At 38.1% G+C, this 21,866-nt stretch overlaps 1 protein-coding gene across 10 annotated transcripts in view; it reads right to left on the bottom strand.

The window, feature by feature from the left end:
• Positions 1-21,866, bottom strand: part of CLASP2 (cytoplasmic linker associated protein 2) — a 290,913-nt gene that overhangs the window by 114,908 nt on the left and 154,139 nt on the right. For all 10 annotated transcript variants that reach the window (XM_077129874.1, XM_077129866.1, XM_077129868.1 and 7 more), the window contains 3 exons: positions 5,010-5,080; positions 2,972-3,031; positions 2,116-2,193 (listed from right to left, as the gene is read on the bottom strand). In XM_077129874.1, the coding sequence (XP_076985989.1) occupies positions 2,116-2,193; positions 2,972-3,031; positions 5,010-5,080 (209 nt within the window). The remainder of the gene's footprint in view (positions 1-2,115; positions 2,194-2,971; positions 3,032-5,009; positions 5,081-21,866) is intronic.

The following is a 21,866-nucleotide window of genomic DNA, read 5'->3' as shown; positions in this document are numbered from 1 at the left end:
AAATAGTAAAACTGGCACAGTGGCAGAACGCCTGCCTTCCATGCAAGAGACCTGGGTTCAATTCCCAGACCATGAACCAAAAAAAAAAAAAAAAAAAAAAAAAGGAAAACTGGTAGAGCCATCTTCTGCAAAACACCAGAAAACAAAAGGCCGCACTAATAGGGCAGATGTTGAGTCAAGAAAGTACAGCTTTAAAAATGGTACAAGCCTGCAGTGCCCTTGCTGGCCTCCTTGCCCCCCAAGCACGGTGTGGAACCAGTCAATGCTCTCATAAACGGATCCCTGGTCCTGTTCCAGAGAAAGAAGAGCAACCCCTACACACATACCTGGTTGCTGGTATATTAGCACTAGTCTATCAGGTGGCAGCCTGAAAGACAACTGGAAAACTCCCTGGAGCTCCCCCTCCCAGAATTTGCCAGGCAAAAGCACTTTGCTGACGGCTAAAGCAGCATAAGAAACAACTGGGCTAAAACCACCTGGGGAAAGAATTACCTCCCTTAAGTCATAAAATACATCACCAGGGAAGGGGGAAAAGTCTATTTCATAGTGTTAGAGGTGGCATTTGAATTCCTATATATGGGGAATTCTTAAACAGACAAAGAAGCACAAACCCAGGACAAGACTCAGCCTCAGAAAAGACAAAGAGGACCATGCATTTGTCATGGGTTGATCCTGACAGAAAAACTAAATTCTGGAAAGCACTAGCCAAGGAAGGTCAACTTGAAAACACCTGAGGTTTTTTTAACACTTAAAATGGGTGCATTTTATTGATGTAAATTACACTTGAATAAATTTAATTAAAAAAATTTGTATAATGGTATGAAAATTGATTGTTATTTTCTTCACAAAGCTGTTCCTCTGCTACATGCATTATAGTGCACTGCCTATTCCAAAGCACTATGTACCTACAAAAAAGAAATAATTACCATAGTGCTTATCACAGTGTGTACTAAATATTCCCCACCTTTAGCAAATCAAGTTCCAACAGCAAGAGTGCTAGATAATTTCATTATTTCAACAGGTTTTTCAGAAAAGAAGAAAAATTATGTTCCAAGAAAATAAAGTTGGAAGGCTCGCTTTTTCTTTTTTTAGTATTTTGTATTTATTACTTACATGGTAAAAGGAATTAAATATATAAATATAAATATATATTTTTCACAATATCATCATATAGCTGTGCATTTGTCATCACAGTTGACTTTTCTTTTTTTTTGTGAAAAATAACATAAACAAAAAGCAATAAATTTCAAAGCACATTGCAGCAAGTAGTTGTTAAATAGTTTTCTCAGAGTTTTGTATGGGTTACAATTCCACAATCTTAGGTATTTACTTCTAGCTGCCCTAAGATACTGGAGACTAAAAGAAGTATCAGTGCAATGGATTTGGCAATCACACTCATTTGTTAAACCCTACCTTCTCTGTATAACTCCTTATCACCTTTCATCTTGCTCCTGCTCTTTAGGGGTATTTATGCTATGCCCATTCTAACCTTTTCATGTTTGAAGGGCTGTAATAATATGGAATAGGTGGATGGAACTATTTGGTATTCTGGAGAGACTGGCCCTTCTGCATTTCAGGATTTATCTGGTCCAGGGACCCATCTAGAGGTTGTAGATTTCTGGAAAGTTATCCTAGTATATGGAACCTCTGTAGAATTTTATACAGAAAGTAAGCTTTTGAAGAAAGCAGACCTCACCCCAAAACTTGGCTGTGCTGCTTACAATTTATGTGGCCTTGGGAAAACACAAAAAATTTCTAAATTTCACTTAACATCTATGGTGATTACACCAAATTTGCAGGATAATTTTAGGATTAGAAAATAATGTATACCAAGTAGCTCACACAGTATCAGGTAAACAACACGTTCGATAAATAACAACGAAATGAATAGGTTACGATGGAGCAAGAATACTGGTAATTACACAATTGATAATTCCAAGCATTATGCTAGACATCTAGTATAGATTAAATGGGGGAAAATACATCAAATTTTTAAGGAGCTATTCAAGTAACATATTTGGAACACTTCTGATACTTTACTCTCTCAGTACAACTTCTTTCAGAGAAAAGATCAAAGTATGTGTAATCTGTCACAAGAATACACCATAAACTTACTTTCTTGCCTCCACTCTGGCCTCAGCATCAGCATCATGAATTCCTTTCTTAATAGTTTCAACCAAGACAGCTGCATGTCTATAAAATGAATACATCCTCAGATTCATGTATAAAGCTATACAGTTTGCCAGAAATGACACAGTTTATATGTTAGACATCAATCACAGGGAAGCAGGGGAGGTGAAAAGATCTACCAAAGTACTTAAAGAAAATCTGGAATTATATCATACTTATATTAAACAACAAATTCTATTTTTCAAAAATGAGCAGTAAACAGGGTAATATATGTTTTAAGAATTTCCACAAAAATGGTAAGGTAGTACTGTACTCAATGAAAATGCAAACATTTCCCAATTTCCAAACTTGAAACAAATTAAAAAATATAAATAGTCAGTAGCTGCTGTCCGTCCTTCTTCTCATTCATCTCAGAGCTAACATGAGCCACTGCTTGGTATATAATTGACCAATAATACCAGACAAATGGTGTGGCGATATTTTCCAACAAATCTTTCTCTCTGAAAGGACGCTCCTTCCTTCTCTCTATTTTAAATCTTTCATTAGCTGATAAATGCATGTGACTAGACACATTATTAAATTTCTGCCCAATTTAACCTGAGGTGTCTCGCATATCCTATTCTATTTAAGAGACTTTCATCCATTGCACAAAGAAGAAAAGCACACTATCCATAGCTGTGACAAGCAAAAGAAGCATAACACCACAGCTCTGAAGGAAAATCAATAAAAACAATCTATAAAGCAAAATGAGAAATAATGCAAAACCAACACCATCAAATTCTAAAGAACTGTAATACTGGAGGGAAAGGGGGTGAGAGTGGAAGGAAGAATGACTGCATACCTTTCCAATGAATGAGTCTGCCACTCTTGCAATAACAAATCTAAAAATTCAAATGAACGCCTGAAAAAGAAAAGTCAAATTATAACTAATGTATATTACTTTTAAACAAGTATTGGTACATTTTGTCCTAAGCTCTCTAGTTCTCAACTTTTTCAACTGTCCTATTCTTGACCTCATCTTCTTCCTTGGCATCTGATTACAAAGTTCTGTCCCATTTTCCTTCCTTTATTAACATTTTCTCCACTTACCCTGGAATGGGTAGTCCTGGTTAGTGCTGATGTCAGCCCACATCTCTTTTATAGTCTTTCCTTGGACAGTATCATCCATACCTCTACCTCTCTGACTAAATGCTATGCTTCTCAGATCAAATTCTACATCTCCAGCATTGGTTCTTCACTTACGCTGCTAAGTTAAAGTTCTAGCCAACTCACGGACATCTCCATGTAGACACTGTCAACCCAAGCACTACATGTAGAAGAACAAATTAATTGTCTTATCTGCTTAAATCAATCCTTTAACCCATATTATTCAGATCAGGAAATGAGAAACAGGGAGATTAAGTTATTTGTCCAAGGTCATATTATTAGTAAAGTGATGGAGCTGGGACTTGAACTCTCAGTTCTGACTCCAGAGTTCATCTACCTCCCTCAGCCATATCCAATTGTCTTGATAATCTGCTTCAGTCATTTATCATGAGTATATCTGTAGTTTGGACTCTACGTCTCTCTCACATAAATCCTAATGATTCCTACTTATTAGAACCAATACTTCCCACTGGTGTTTTATACTTTGTAGCTAGAACAAAAACTAAGGACAATGTTAACAACTCATCAAAAACCTATTAACTGTCAAAATATTTCCACTTCCTACAGAACACTGTCAAAATGTCTCTTCATGACACTGAAAGCCCTCCTCACTCTGACCTCAGCCTACTCTCCAACAGCCTCCTTTCACACCAAAATCTTCCACTAAGAATGTGCTCTGGCCTCAGTGGCTTAGCTGATAGCTCTACTGCATGCAGTATAGTACAGTACACCTCTGCTTAGGTTGTGCCCTGTTTACGTCCCCTACAATAACTGAACAGTTCCCCATTTTCAAGGCAACCCTATGATGTGTTTCCTGACTCCTTCTGTCACATTTACACATCTCAGATTATTATTTTCCTAGATGTAGGACAGGGGCTGGTAAACCAGACCTGTGAAGGCCCAGAAAGTAAATTTTCTAGTTTTTTTGAACCATAAACAATCTCTATCTCATATTCTTCTCCTCCACCCTTCCCCCTTTAAAAATGTAAAAAGCCATTCTTAGCCAGTGGACTGGGCAAAACAAGCTGCGAGGCAGATTTATTTGACCTAGGAACCATAGTTTGCCAAACTTTGATGTAGGAGACTTAATACCTGCTGTCAAAATTTGGAACAAAATTATTCAATTTCTCCATAACATTCCAAGTATTTAAATATCAAATTAAAAAGGGGGAAGAATTATTCATAATTTTCTTAGATAGCAAATATACAAATCTTGTTTTTGCCTTTATTGATAGTGACCTGACATAACTGTTTACTCGGTAGCAAGTAATATGATAAAGTTCTAAAACATACACACACACACATCAATTAATTCTCACATTTCTATGGGATCAATATCATTAGGCTTATTAACATATGTAGAAACTGAGATTCAGAACAGTTAAATAATTCTCCACGGTCGGATGATTAGTAAGTGGCAATCCCAGGGCTTCTAGTCCAAGCCTCACTCCAGATGTCATACTTTCTGAAACCCAAGGCAATAAAGGAATACAAAGAAAAAAATGTAATGTGATAAAACTGAGAAATACGAGTGTTCATAATAATTCCTTCATATATTTGTTCTTATATGAGATAAGATAAATAATTGCATGCTTGGTTCAGGGAAGGCAAGAATTAATAATATTCAATTTTTATACCAGACTAAGAACTAAACATAACATAACATTAAATTTTTTAAATTAAAAGTAAAAATATATTAAAAAATACATAAAATACATGTATGTAAAACTTACCTCCTCACAGGAACTGATTTTGATGTGCAATTGCTTGTTATTAAAGGTATAAGTCTGGGTACATGAGTATGCTGAAAAAGATATTTTAAAGAAGGTTGAAAAACACTGTGTTCTTCACACAATCCCTTTCATTTGCCTCATATTTAAGTACTTAAGTTAGAATAGTACAAAAAGATCATAAAACCATATTTTGAATGAAATTGAAACCAGTATTGAAAAGTCTTTTCAAATTAAAATAATAGTAATGTTGATTTAGTTATAAAAAGATGAGTAAAATTATTATATAAGAAAGGCACATTAACTGTATATCTGTTAAGAACTACTATGACAGTGTAATTTGGAGGAAGGGAAAAATGAGAAGAATTGGGCATGTACTGTTCATATTCTCTTATGTCTCCTATAGAGCTTTAAAAACGTTAAGAAAACAATTCTGAGGGAAAACAATTATGAACCTAAAATTCAACAGTCAAATTTCTAGTTCTTGTATACTGGCAAAGAAATGCTATTTCAAAATACTCAAAGATAAAAATATGCAAGAAAAACTTGAGAAAACACAAAAGCCAAATAAAAATAACCTAATAACCTTGTCCCTAATAACAAAACAACTCCTGAACTGGCAGAAACTATCTGAATCAACTATTTTGAAACTCCAGAGCGTAGAATATCTTATACCATATAGGGAAGAGTGAGAGGGAAAAGCTGGTAAATTGTTGTAAATATCAGTGAATTTCACCCTCCCTCCAGCAGCTAACTCCCCCATTCCCAAGCCACATGGCAAGCAGCAGCAGGACTGCAGTCCCAAGTCCTGGTGCAGTTTGCTGGTACCGGGGTAGGAACATAAAGATCTAGTCCTTCAAACTCCAGGGGTGTATGGTTTGATTGCCAATCACTGATTTTTTTTTTTAAGCATGGGTAGAAAGTTTATTAGAGAAGAAGTTTATTAAAAAGAGAGAGTACACATTAGAGAGGTTAATGAGGGCATGCCCAAGGGACGAACAAGCACTGAGTGGAGTGGGCCAGTTTGTTTTATAGGAAAGTTTTACCAGTGGCAGGTTTCCATGATAGCCTTTGAATACTAGGTGTTTTCTTTATTTTAGGAGGAGATAGCTAGCAGAGTTCATGGTATATTGCCACATACCTAAAATTTGTCTTTTAGCAAATGGTTAACAATCTTTATGATCTTATGCTCCCTATACTAAAAAGAGTTTGCTTTGGGCCCAGAATTTTACAAGCTTTTATGGTCTGGAGAAGTGAACTGAGGAGGTTTTGGGCCTTTAGGGAAATTTTTGTCACAGGATGTTTGCAGTTCTGTATTAGTTCCTTGGAAGCTAGGTAAGAAACAAAGGACTTGGAGTTGCCTGTTAACTCTTTCAGATCTGAATAGGAAACCAGGGACTTAGAGTTGCCCTACTTTATCCTGCTTCAATCCCCCCGAAAGAATTTAATCCTTTTAATCTTAAAGGGAGGCTGAGGATAAATTTTTTATATTTTCACAGAATTGAGAGCACATGTAGGCACGTGCATAACTACTGACAATGTTAGAAGGGTGGCAGATATTGGAAAATGCAAAAATATTATTATGTTACAACCTAACCTATCCCACTACTCTTACAATCTCTCCACCACCTTTTCAGCATAAATCCCTCAGTGTGGGAACAGGAAGTTACAGGTTGGTTTATAAATTGCAATGTTGAGAAATGAGAAAACAATAGCATTTGGGGGGAAGACAAGTATGCTCAGGCTTCCTTAGAGCTGCTTTGTGCCCACGTCTGTTTATTTTGATCACTGCTTTTGATCAACTATTTCAGATCACTGGAGGCCAGCTCTGAGAGTAGTACTCTTAAAACATCACTCAGACAAAAGCAGCAGAAGAATTAAAAACACAGTACCCTTCCTCAAAACTATGGAGAACAGTTAAAAGGCTGCAAAACTGGGCAAGTGCCAAATAAACAAAACACTGTTTCCAAACCCAAGGGGAGAAGCTCCTGACACCCTTATTGGATCTTAAACCACAAACTCCCAGTATGGTGTGGTGAGTTAGTTCGTAAGTTTAACCTCAGTATTATCATTGTATAACTCTATGAATTTATGTGTATTACTTTGTGCATTTGTCCATATCACCTTATGAATTTATGTATGAAATTATGTACTCCTAAAGTATGTAGAAATCAGAAAGTAAAACAAAATGTCTGTGGCATCTGCTTGCCCTTAGTCATGTCCACAGACCCTGCTCCTTTCTGGTCACATCCACAGAATAGGGGTCCTCTGTGTATATCCCATCTCAGACAAAAGAAACTCCGTACCTTTTCAGTGTTTACCGCCTGTTCCCATAGTAAGTCCCACTTTGTTTATTAGCCTATATAATCTGAAAACAAAGACTATTCAGGGCTCAGACTTTGGATGGGAGTCCTCTGTGACCGACAGCAATAGTATGCCCCTAAATTACGACCCCAAAGAGTATCCCCACTGAGTGTTCTTGTTCTTTTCCATTTCCTCATTCTCTCTCTTCCCTGGCCATGGGGGCAACACAATCTATTCCCCCTAAAGACACTCCCTTGTGCTGTCTGTTATGCCACCTAAACAACCTAGATCTGCAAGGTAACATCAAACCAAAAAAACTTTTACTTTTCTTTACACTGGCTTGGCCCCAGTACCATCTGGACAACTAAATTCATTTGCCTAAAAACAGTACTTTTGATTTTAAATTTTTTACTGACCCTAATAACTTCCTGCAGCAATTTGCAAAATGGGACAAGGTACCCTATGCCCAAGCTTTCTGGACACTGTGTGCTAAGCCCTCACTCTGTTCTTTAACTACATACCAAATCCTCCTACTCAACAAAAAACCAAAACCTCTCACTCTTTCTCCCTCTTCGGAAAAGCCAAACCTCCCTACTCTTTCCCCTTCTTCCTCCCCTCCCACCAACTCCTTAGATCCAGCCGATCACCCCCCTCCTTATCACCCCCCAATCTTCTGCTTCTCTTCCACTGCCTTCTCCCACCCCCCAACCCTTTGCTCCTCCTTACCCTTCCTCCTCCTCATCCTTCTCCCCACCCCACAGTCAGTCACGTGAACCATTCCCATCCCCCATCTATTCCTTTGCCTTACCCCTCTATCCCTCTTTTCCCCCCCAGTACTGAATTCCCCACTTCTTCATGCTCAACTGCTACCTCCTCTGCCAGTATTTTTCCTCTTAGGGAAGTAGCAGAAAGTGAATTTCAATATCTAACTCAAACGTATAATCTCACCTACCAAGATGTAGTTTTAATCCTTATTTCCTCTGTCAATCCATAAAAACAAAAAAACTTCTTAGGTGGCAGCTATTGCTCATGCAAACCAATATTTTGTCATTGACCCCAAACTTACTCACAGGGGTCTGCTGCAGTTCCCCCTAATTAAAAATTACCAACCCAACTCCCCTGACTTACTCAAGTTGTACCACTTCCTCACTTGTCTATTGGAAGGAATGAAAAAAGCAGGATATAAGGCAGTCAATTATGACTAACTTTTAGAACTCTCTCAAGGATTGGATGAAAATCCTGTGGCTTTTATGAGCCACCTGACAATTCACTTCTCAAATACACTGTTCTAGATCCAGTTTCATCTGAAGGGCACCTTTTCCTACACACACACTTCATAACACAATCTGCTCGAGACATTCGTAAAAAACTTCAGAAGCTAGCAGAAGGACCCCAACTGCAGGATAAACTCATCCGGGTTGCTTTCCGTGTTTTCAACAATAGACAGGAGGAAAGGAAAACTAAAAAATTAGTTCAGGAAAATGAAAACAAGAGTGAGAAAATGCTTGCTACTTACTACTGGCCAGTGCCCTGAGAGGATCCACCCAGGCCCAGCAGGATGGGGTAAAATCCACTCAGGCCCAGCAAGGTGAAATAAAACCAATAATCCGGCTACCCCAAGATCCCTGTTTTTGCTGTGGCCAGGAGGGACACTGGACAAAACCCTGCCCTAATCCCAAGCCAACCCTGAGGACTTGCCCTCTTTGCCACAAGATAGGACACTGGAAAGCTGACTGTCCTTCAGCCTCTTGCCATGAAAACAGACAGCCATCCTTGGCAAGGGGCCCTCCTATGAGATTTAAAGTCCCAGACCTCCCTGGCCCAGCCATGGAAGACTGATGGGGTCCAGGCTCTTCAGCCTCAACTCTTCCCACTTCCACAACTGAGCCCAGGGTAAACATCCTCATGGCAGGTAAGCCAATCTCTTTTGTAGTTAACACAGGAGTCACATTTACCTTACCTGAATTTTCAGGACATCTAACCCCTTTCCTCATGTCTATAGTTGAGATTAACGGAAAAAGCACATGCCCACTACAAACCTCACCCAAAGCGTGCACTCTTGAAAACATTTCCTTTTTCCACATTCTTAGTAGCACCTACATAAACAGTCCCCCTCCTGAAAGGAGCCAAACTAAACATGGTGCTCACACTTCCCTTACTTAAAGCTAAGCTTCATGCCACCTGCAGTCCTGCTACTTAACCTCAGCCACAATCTTCAACCAACCCTTCTTCTCTCCCTCCCATCGACTCCTTTGGCCCATTAAATTCTTCATAAAAAATTGCAGATTACTGTTTCAAAAATAATTCACTAATGTGTTATAAATATTTGACATTATTCTGACCAAGTTTGAGTTTAATGGTCATTGCATGTGATGAGATGTTTGCTTAGAAATTTAACTATAAAGGATATAAAGGATGTGATTCTATTAAAAGGGGGAAAAAGGATAGTTTTGTCTTAAGACAAAATAAACGGCTGTTACAGAATGAGGAAAAAGTAGACAAAACCTGAATGGATATAATAGGTCATAAAATGTTAGTGGAAAAGAAAATCATGGTCAAAGTTGGGAAAATCTGATAGGTAAAGTTTTAATGTCAAAAAATATATTAATACAAAATTAAAATTTAGTTTTCTCTCTGTTAAAATAAAGTTTTCTGGGATTATTAATCTATTTTAATAAAGGTTATAAAAGTCTTGTCCACCTACCAACTGGACAGAAATCTGCACTTTGGTCTATCTATCACTCCAAATCTCAATAGCTCCTACAAACCAGTTCTTTCCCATTCCCTTTAACATTAACCTAAGACCAAAATGTGATGCTATCCTTCTGCCTCTCTTAGCTACTCCAGGTGTCCTAACAGGAGTAGGCACTGGAGTCAATGGTATAGTAACATCAGAGGTGTTCTCAAAAGAACCCCAAAATAGTATTTTAAAAAATCTTCCACTTTAATTAACGTACAAAACCAAAATGAACTCATCTGCCAGGCAGTAATACTGCAAAACAGGTGTGGGCTAGATCTGCTAATAGTCAAAGAAGGTGGCCTTTGCCTACTTCTCAGTGAGGAATGCTGCTTCTATGTTAATAATTTACTTATCCCAGCACCCTTGTTCTGTAAACTTGTTGATCAAGTCTTATGCTGCACATTCACTTCATTAACACAAAAGACAGTTCATAACATATTACTCTTAAGTTCTTTCAGGAACAACATGCTAGGTTACCACAGACTTGCAAAGCAAGGACCAAATGAAGCAGCCCCTAACTACTGTCACATTGAAAATCCCCAAAGGCCCCTAACGCTGCCCCCATCCAGCAGGAAGCAGCTAAGAATGACAAACAGTGCCCCCACTCCTTCCCTTAACCTTATAATAAACAAAAGGCAATAATGACAGATTATAGGTGATGAAACTCAGGCCCCCACCCCCTTCTCATCCTGCAGCAACAGATGAAACTTATGGTCCACTGACTCCTGACCCTTTTCCTTCCCCCTCCTCCTTGCCACACATGTGATGCCTCTTGCCAAATGCTGCCTGGGGCAAAAACCACATCAAAGAAGGACTTACAGCATAAGCTCCACCAATAAAGAGCAAACAGGTCAGACAGGCACAAAAAGAAAGAAGCAAAAATACTAGCTGAAGGCAATCAGATGAGTCGTCAAACACAGAATTCAGGACCAATAAGGGATGACGAACTTCAGAGAATAAAAGGAGAAACACATCACAATGCAGGTGGACATTTTCTTCAGGCTCTTGAAGAATATGTTCCTTTATCCTTTCCTCCCCTCCCCCCTCTCCCCCTCCCCTCCCTTACAAGAAACCACTTTTAGCCTTAAAAAAAGAAAAAAAGAAAGAATATAGAAGAAAAGAGAACGAATAGAGACTATGAGACCCATTGGACACCATCAAGTATACCAATATACACATTATGGGAGTCCCAGAAGGAGAAGAAAGACAGAAAGGAGAGGAATATTCAAAGAAATAATAGAAAACTTCCCAAATTTAGCAAATGGCATGAATATGGACATTCAAGAATCCCAACTGAACCAAACAGGGTAAACTAAGAGAACCAACCCAGACACAGAGTAATCAAAATGTCCAATTCGGGGACAAGGAGAGAGTTCTGCAAGCTGCAAAAGAAAAGCAATGAGTTATACATAAAGGAATCTAAGTAAAATTAAGTGCCCATTTCTCATCAGAAACCACAGAGACAAAAAGGCAGTGCTAAAAAAATATTAAAGAGCTGAAATAACACAACTGCCAAGCAAAGAATCTTATATCTGGCAAGATTCTTTCAAAACTAAAGGAGAGATTAAGGAATTCCAAGACAAAAGAAAAGCTGAAGGAATTCCTCATCATTAGACCTGCCCAACAGGCAATGCTAAAGTGAGTTTTTCAGAACAAAAGTAAAAGACACTAGAACTAGATCAAATTGGCATAAAGAAATACAGATTTCAAGTAAAGGTAATCATAATGACAATTACAAATGCCAGTACTATTCTATTGTATTTTTTAGAATGTAATTCCACTTCTTACAGGTGTTAAAAGGCCAAGGATAAAAAAGTAATGATAAATTTATGATTTCGGACATACAATGTACAACAATGTACTCTGTAACAAGTATAAAAAAAAAAAAAGGTGCCGCCGCGCAGCAGCCGACCCGCCCGCCCTCCTCTCCCCTCTTTCTTTGTCCGCCGGCCCGCCGCGCGGCGCCCACGCCCCGCAGCAGCCGACCCGCCCGCCCTCCTCTCCTCCCCCTCCTGCTCCGGCGGCTCTCCAACCACCACGGTGCCCTGGCTCCTCCGCCACCAGCCTCGACAGCCTTGCCACCCTAACCTTTCCTCCTCCAGAACAGCTACTGGGGGAGTGGAGACAATACAGAGCAGCTCCCGGAGCCACACGGAGATCAAAGGGACGGCGTACCCCATCCTGGAACGGTTGACTGTCTGGGAGAACCAGCTCGGGTGAGATCACCGAGGGGGGCGGGTATTCCTGGGCGGGACGGCAAGCGGCCGGAGTCCCTCCCTTCCTCCTTCCCAGGCCAGCTGGCAGAATTGGGCAGGCGGTCCCCTTGGGCCGCGGCGATTGGCACCCCCACCACGCGAGGCCCCCTGCACCAACTGAGAGAGTTCGGTCGAAAATCCCCAGATTGCGGAGAACGGTGACCAGGGGGTCCCTTCCAAACACGTGACTCCCCGGTCCGGCTGGGAACAGTGCACTCTCCCGGGCTGCACAGCTGGCGCCCTTCCGTCACGCTTGGCGCCCCGGGCCGATTAGGAAATTCGGTCGGGTGCTCTCCTGTGCTGCGGCGGCCGTCAACCCTCCCCGTGTTCGGACCCCCGGGCCAGCTGGCACTCTTCCAAGACGCTTTGGCTGCCAAACCTCCCCTACGGCGAGAGTTTTCCAGAGTTAAAGGAACCACAGCAACTTTTACTGGTGGAGCCTGTAGACAAACGTGTGCCACGAGCGCCACCTACTGGGCAGGATAAGAAAAACAGAACCCAGAGATTTCACAGAAAAAATTTTCAACCTGTGGGGTCCAACACCCAGGGAAATCTGACTAAATGCCCAGACACCAGCAGAAGATAACGGATCATGCTCAGAAAACTGAAAATATGGCCCAGTCAAAGGAACAAACCAATAGTTCAAATGAGATACAGGAGCTGAAACAACTAATGCTGAATATACGAACAGAAATGGAAAACCTCTTCAAAAACGAAATCGATAAATTGAGGGAGGACATGAAGAAGACATGGGCTGAACATAAAGAAGAAATAGAAAAACTGAAAAAACAAATCACAGAGCTTATGGAAGTGAAGGATAAAGTAGAAAAGATGGAAAAAACAATGGATACCTACAATGATAGATTTAAAGAGACAGAAGATAGAATTAGTGATTTGGAGGATGGAACATCTGAATTCCAAAAACAAACAGAAACTATCCGGAAAAGAATGGAAAAATTCGAACAGGGTATCAGGGAACTCAAGGACAATATGAACCGCACAAATATACATGTTGTGGGTGTCCCAGAAAGAGAAGAGAAGGGAAAAGGAGGAGAAAAACTAATGGAAGAAATTATCACTGAAAATTTCCCAACTCTTATGAAAGACCTAAAATTACAGATCCAAGAAGTGCAGCGCACCCCAAAGAGATTAGACCCAAATAGGCGTTCCCCAAGACACTTATTAGTTAGAATGTCAGAGGTCAAAGAGAAAGAGAGGATCTTGAAAGCAGCAAGGGAAAAACAATCCATCACATACAAGGGAAACCCAATTAGACTATGTGTAGATTTCTCAGCAGAAACCATGGAAGCTAGAAGACAGTGGGATGATATATTTAAGTTACTAAAAGAGAAAAACTGCCAACCAAGACTCCTATATCCAGCAGAATTGTCCTTCAAAAATGAGGGAGAAATTACAACATTCTCAGACAAAAAGTCACTGAGAGAATTTGTGACCAAGAGACCAGCTCTGCAAGAAATACTAAAGGGAGCACTAGAGTCAGATACAAAAAGACAGAAGAGAGAGGTATGGAGAAGAGTGTAGAAAGAAGGAAAGTCAGATATGATATATATAATATAAAAGGCAAAATGGTAGAGGAAAATATTATCCAAACAGTAATAACTCTAAATGTTAATGGATTGAATTCCCCAATCAAAAGACACAGACTGGCAGAATGGATTAAAAAACAGGATCCTTCTATATGCTGTCTACAGGAAACACATCTTAGACCCAAAGATAAATATAGGTTGAAAGTGAAAGGTTGGGAAAAGATATTTCATGCAAATAACAACCAGAAAAGAGCAGGAGTGGCTATACTAATACCAACAAATTAGACTTCAAATGTAAAACAGTTAAAAGAGACAAAGAAGGACACTATATACTAATAAAAGGAACAATTAAACAAGAAGACATAACAATCATAAATATTTATGCACCGAACCAGAATGCCCCAAAATACGTGAGGAATACACTGCAAACACTGAAAAGGGAAATAGACACATATACCATAATAGTTGGAGACTACAATTCACCACTCTCATCAATGGACAGAACATCTAGACAGAGGATCAATAAAGAAATAGAAAATCTGAATATTACTATAAATGAGCTAGACTTAACAGACATTTATAGGACATTACATCCCACAACAGCAGGATACACCTTTTTTTCAAGTGCTCATGGATCATTCTCGAAGATAGACCATATGCTGGGTCACAAAGCAAGTCTTCACAAATTTAAAAAGATTGAAATCATACACAACACTTTCTCAGATTATAAAGGAATGAAGTTGGAAATCAATAATAGGCAGAGTGCCAGAAAATTCACAAATACATGGAGGCTCAACAACACTCTCTTAAACAACAAGTGGGTCAAAGAAGAAATTGCAAGAGAAATTAATAAATACCTAGAGGCGAATGAAAATGAAAACACAACATATCAAAACTTATGGGACGCAGCAAAGGCAGTGCTAAGAGGGAAATTTATTGCCCTAAATGCCTATATCAGAAAAGAAGAAAAGGCAAAAATGCAGGAATTAACTGTCCACTTGGAAGAACTGGAGAAAGAACAGCAAGCTAACCCCAAAGCAAGCAAAAGGAAAGAAATAACAAAGATTAGAGCAGAAATAAATGAAACTGAATACATGAAAACAATAAAGAAAATCAATAAGACCGGAAGTTGGTTCTATGAGAAAATCAATAAGATTGACGGGCCCTTAGCAAGATTGACAAAAAGAAGAAGAGAGAGGATGCAAATAAATAAGATCAGAAATGGAAGAGGAGACATAACTACTGACCTCACAGAAATAAAGGAGGTAATAACAGGATACTATGAACAACTTTACGCTAATAAATACAACAATTTAGATGAAATGGACGGGTTCCTGGAAAGACATGAACAACCAACTTTGACTCAAGAAGAAATAGATGACCTCAACAAACCAATCACAAGTAAAGAGATTGAATTAGTCATTCAAAAGCTCCCTAAAAAGAAAAGTCCAGGACCAGACGGCTTCACATGTGAATTCTATCAAACATTCCAGAAAGAATTAGTACCAACTCTCCTCAAACTCTTCAAAATAATCGAAGTGGAGGGAAAGCTACCTAATTCATTCTATGAAGCCAACATCACCCTCATACCAAAACCAGGCAAAGATATTACAAAAAAAGAAAACTACAGACCAATCTCTCTAATGAATATAGATGCAAAAATCCTCAATAAAATTCTAGCAAATCGTGTCCAACAACACATTAAAAGAATTATACATCATGACCAAGTAGGATTCATCCCAGGTATGCAAGGATGGTTCAACATAAGAAAATCAATTAATGCAATATACCACATCAACAAATCAAAGCAGAAAAATCACATGATCATCTCAATTGCTGCAGAGAAGGCATTTGACAAGATTCAACATCCTTTCCTGTTGAAAACATTTCAAAAGATAGGAATACAAGGGAACTTCCTTAAAATGATAGAGGGAATATATGAAAAACCCACAGCTAATATCATTCTCAATGGGGAAAAATCGAAAACTTTCCCCCTAAGATCAGGAACAAGACAAGGATGTCCATTATCACCACTATTATTCAACATTGTGTTGGAGGTTCTAGTCAGAGCAATTAGACAAGAAAAAGAAATACAAGGCATCAAAATTGGAAAGGAAGAAGTAAAACTATCACTGTTTGCAGACGATATGATACTATACGTCGAAAACCTGGAAAAATCCACAACAAAACTACTAGAGCTAATAAATGAGTACAGCAAAGTAGCAGGCTACAAGATCAACATTCAAAAATCTGTAGCTTTTCTATACACTAGTAATGAACAAGCTGAGGGGGAAATCAAGAAACGAATCCCATTTACAATCACAACTAAAAGAATAAAATACCTAGGAATAAATTTAACCAAAGAGACAAAAAACCTATATAAAGAAAACTACAAAAAACTGCTAAAAGAAATCACAGAAGACCTAAATAGATGGAAGGGCATACTGTGTTCATGGATTGGAAGACTAAATATAATTAAGATGTCATCCTACCTAAACTGATCTACAGATTCAATGCAATACCAATCAAAATCCCAACAACTTATTTTTCAGAATTAGAAAAACCAATAAGCAAATTTATCTGGAAGGGCAGGTTGCCCTGAATTGCTAAAAACATCTTGAGGAAAAAAAACAAAGCTGGAGGTCTCGCGATGCCGGATTTTAAGGCATATTATGAAGCCACAGTGGTCAAAACAGCATGGTATTGGCATAAAGATAGATATATCGACCAATGGAATCGAATAGAGTGTTCAGATATAGACCCTCTCATCTATGGACATTTGATCTTTGATAAGGCAGTCAAGCCAACTCACCTGGGACAGAACAGTCTCTTCAATAAATGGTGCCTAGAGAACTGGATAACCATATGTAAAAGAATGAAAGAAGACCCGCATCTCACACCTTATACAAAAGTTAACTCAAAATGGATCAAAGATCTAAACATTAGGTCTAAGACCATAAAACAGTTAGAGGAAAATGTAGGGAGATATCTTATGAATCTTACAACTGGAGGTGGTTTTATGGACCTTAAACCTAAAGCAAGAGCACTGAAGAAGGAAATAAATAAATGGGAACTCCTCAAAATTAAACACTTTTGTGCATCAAAGAACTTCATCAAGAAAGTAGAAAGACAGCCTACACAATGGGAGATAATATTTGGAAATGACATATCAGATAAAGGTCTAGTATCCAGAATATATAAAGATATTGTTCAACTCAACAACAAAAAGACAGCCAACCCAATTAAAAAATGGGAAAAAGACCTGAACAGACACCTACCAGAAGAGGAAATACGGATGGCCAAGAGGCACATGAAGAGATGCTCAATGTCCCTGGCCATTAGAGAAATGCAAATCAACACCACAATGAGATATCATCTCACACCCACCAGAATGGCCATTATCAACAAAACAGAAAATGACAAGTGCTGGAGAGGATGCGGAGAAAGAGGCACACTTATCCACTGTTGGTGGGAATGTCAAAGGGTGCAACCACTGTGGAAGGCAGTTTGGCGGTTCCTCAAAAAGCTGAATATAGAATTGCCATACGACCCAGCAATACCATTGCTGGGAATCTACTCAAAGGAATTAAGGGCAAAGACACAAACGGACATTTGCACACCAATGTTTATAGCAGCGTTATTTACAATTGCAAAGAGATGGAAACAGCCCAAATGTCCATCAACAGAAGAATGGCTAAACAAACTGTGGTATATACATACGATGGAATATTATGCAGCTTTAACACAAGATAAACTTATGAAGCATGTAATAACGTGGATGGACCTAGAGAACATTATGCTGAGTGAGAGTAGCCAAAAACTAAAGGACAAATACTGTATGGTCCCACTGATGTGAACGGACATTCGAGAATAAACTTGAAATATGTCATTGGTAACAGAGTCCAGCAGGAGTTAGAAACAGGGTAAGACAATGGGTAATTGAAGCTGAAGGGATACAGACTGTGCAACAGGACTAGATACAAAAACTCAAAAATGGACAGCACAATAATACCTAATTGTAAAGCAATCATGTTAAAACACTGAACGAAGCTGCATCTGAGCTATAGGGTTTTTTTTTACTATTATTACTACTTTTATTTCTTTTCTCTATATTAACATTTTATATCTTTTTCTGTTGTATTGCTAGTTCCTCTAAACTGATGCAAATGTACTAAGAAACGATGATCATGCATCTATGTGATGATGTTAAGAATTACTGAGTGCATATGTAGAACGGTATGATTTCTAAATGTTGTGTTAATTTCTTTCTTTTTTTTTTTTCTTTCTTTCCGTTAATAAAAAAATAAAAAAAATATAAAAAAAAAAAGATGGGTTAACCAAGAAGTCTAGGAATAGCATATGTGTATGTTAGTGAAGATAAATCGGTATCAAATCAAATATAATTGTCATAAGATATAGAACGTTAAATTTTAACCTCAAGGTAACTAAAAAGAAAATATATGAAAAAGACATTCAGAAAGAAATGAGAAGGGACTTGTGCTGGTTTTAAAGGATTATGTAACCTAGAAAAGCCATGTTTTAATCCTGATCCATCTTATGCAGGCAGCCATTTCTTTTAATCCCTATTCAGCACTGTGGGTTGGAAACATGATTAGATTATCTCCACAGAGATGTGGCACAGCCAATTGTGAGTATTACCCTTTGATTAGACGGAGATGTGACTCCACCCATTCCAGGTGGGTCTTGACTAGTTTACTGGAATCCTTTAAAAAGAGGAAACATTTTGGAAAGAGCCACAGAGGCCACAGTATATGATATAAACCAGACACAGAAGAACAAATATTGCACACTCTCACTGATACAATATAATATGAACAAGCAAATTCATAATTAAAAACTAGAATATAATATACCAGGTGTTGAGTGGGGATAGAAAATGAACAGTTAATGCTTACACTGTACAGAATTTCTATTTGAATGGTAGAAAAATTCTGGTAATGGATGGTGGTGATAGTAGCACAAAATTGTGAACATAATTACAATATGGCATTATATATTTGAATGTGGTTAAAGGGGGGAATTTTAGGTTGTGAACATGTTAGAATAAAAATCACAGACTGTACTTCACAACAGTGAACCCTATGAATAAAAATCATAGAACTGTACTTTATAACAGTGAACCCTAATATAAACCATGGACCACAATTAATGGTACAGTTATAATAATATTGCTTCATCAATTGTAACAAATGTCACTGTGGTGGTTTGAAGTTCTATCTACCCCAGAAAAACATGTTCTTAAATTTAATCCATTCCTACCTTTGGCTAGATGGTGGAACAGGAGAGGTTGAGTGTACCTTGACTCTCTGCAACAAGAGAAACCACTGAAAAAACTACTGGGACAGTAGTTTCAGTGTGTGAATGATGTGGGAGTGTATTCTTCTCTACTTAGGGAGATTCTGATTGAAAAAGTGGAGGCACTGAGATGGAAAGAACAGGATGAGTGAGCTCTACCAGGATTCCAGCCTACCCTGTGGCTGGCTGGGAAGATTTTCCCTTAGGGCTCCCCAAAACTGGTAGTTCCCAAGGGGAATTTTGAAACTAAGAGACCTGCTTTCCTTGCATATAAAAACCAATTAGCCAGCGTACAGTGTCTGCTCTGCACTCCTGAGACACATTGCTGCAGGCACCATCTACTGGGAAAAAGTGGAAAGTGCAATTGAACAAATTGCCTATGTGCTCTCAATAGAGTTTTAAGAAGAATTACAATCCCCACATGAGATGCAAGACTTGGTCTGGGGGGGAAAGACTGGCAAACAAAGTTCAAAAGAGAACTTTCAATGAAAATCTAAATACAAAAAAATAGATGCATGAAGGAAATTAATTTATAAAGCAATCTTATTGAAACGTTCAGATGCTCCATGTACAACAGAAAATCATAAAGCAGGTTAAGACATGAGCAGACATGGACCAGTCAACTGAGCTAATTATATCACTGCAGGGGCCACCATATCTGGAACTACAAATCAAGGATATTCACAGCAACATAATGAATATTAAAAAGACACTGGTGGAAATTAAAAAAATAAAATGAAATTAAAGACACTGGAAGAGCATAAAGAAGAACTTGAAAGAATAAGTAGAAAAATAGCAGATCTCATAGAGATGAAAGTACTGTAGACCAATTTAAAAGTATAGTAGAGGCATACAACAGCAGTTTTGAAGAGGCAGAGGAAAGAATAAGTGAATTAGAATATAGGATAATTGAGCTTGAACACTGTTGGTTTCATAATATTACGGTACTCTTGAAAAGCCATGTTTCAATTCTGATTCAATCTTGTGGGAGCAGCCATTTCATTTAATCCCGATTCAACATGCAGGTTGGAAAATTTTGATTACATTACAAATATTTTTATTACAAAAATGTGGTGCATCCAATTGCAGGTGTGATCTTTTGATCAGATGGAGATAAGACTCCACCCATTCAAGGTGGGTCTTGAGTAGATTACTGGAATCCTTAAAAAGAGGAAACTTTTGGGAGAGAGTTAGCAAAGACAGTTTCAGAATCAAAAGAGAAAGCAGATAAAGATGCATGGAGCCTAGCAGACATCACCATGAGATGTTAAGCAAGTCAGAACCTGGAAAGAGCCAAGGGAAGCCAAGAGATGGAAGTCAAGAGATTTACACTAATAACTGAATGTTAATGGTCTAAACTTGACAATTAAAAGATACAGATTGTCAGAATAGATTTAAAAATATGATCCATGTATATGCTCCTTATAAGAGACTCATCTTAAACCTCAGGATATAAAAAGACTGAAAGAGACAGGATGGAAAAATACATTTTATGAATGCACTAGACAAAAGAAAACAGGGATAGCTATGCTAGTATCAGATAAAATTTATTTTAAATGTAAAAATGCCATAAGGGACAAGGAAGGACACTATGTATTAATAAAAGGGACAATTCACCAAGAAGAAATAACAATCATAAATGTTTACGCTCCCAATCAAGGAGCTCCAAAGTATATGAGGCAAATAATACTGGCAAAATTCAAGGAAGCAAATGATATAACAATAACAAAGGGAGATTTCACTACACCACGCTCCTATATCAAACAACCAGACAGAGCAGCAATAAGGAAACAGAGAATTTAAACAATGTGATAAATGAATTAAATCTAAATGATATGTACAGATCATCGCACCCTAAACTATCAGGATACACATTCTTTTCTAATGCTCATGGAACATTCTTCAGGACAGATCAGATGCTGGGATACAAATTGGGTGTGTATAAATCTGATAAGATTGAAATTATTCAGGATACTTTTTGCGACAACAAGGGAATTAAGCTGAAAATTAACAATCACTGAAGAATCAGAACATTTACAAATATACGAAGACTACACAAGACACTGTTAAACAATCAGTGGGTCAAAGAAGAGACTGTTAGAGAAATTGGTAAACACCTGGAGAGGAATAAAAATTAAAATACAACATGTCAGAATCTGTAGGATGTGGCAAAGGCAGTGCTAACAGGGAAATTTATTGCCCTAAATGTTTACATTAAAAAAGAAGAATTGAGAAAAAAGAACAGGCAAAAGTAGAGGATCTAACTGCTCACGTGGAGGAACTAGAGAAAAAACAGCCAACTAAGCTCAAAGAAAAGAGAAGAGAAATAACAAAGATAAAAGCAGAAATAAATGAACTGAAAAACAATAAACAACAGAACGAATGAACAAAACTACAAGTTGGTTCTTTGAAAAATCTATTAAAATTGATGAACCCCTAGAACAAATGTCGAAATTAATTTAGTAGATTGAAATGATAATGAACAATGGGGGTGGGGTGGGGTAAGGGGTATGGTATGTATGAATTTCTTAAAAAAAGAGTGTATAAATAAACAAAATTAGAAATGAGAAGGGAGTCATTACTATGGATCCTGAAGAAATTTTAAAAGTTATAAGAAGATATTATGAACAACAAGACAACTTAGTTGAAATGGACAAATTCCTAGAAAGATATGAATTAACACTGCCTGAAGAAGAAA

The sequence above is a fragment of the Tamandua tetradactyla genome, chromosome 15 (assembly GCF_023851605.1).
Source record: "Tamandua tetradactyla isolate mTamTet1 chromosome 15, mTamTet1.pri, whole genome shotgun sequence".
Lineage (NCBI taxonomy): Eukaryota > Metazoa > Chordata > Mammalia > Pilosa > Myrmecophagidae > Tamandua > Tamandua tetradactyla.
This window is presented reverse-complemented; position numbering and strand designations above follow the sequence as displayed.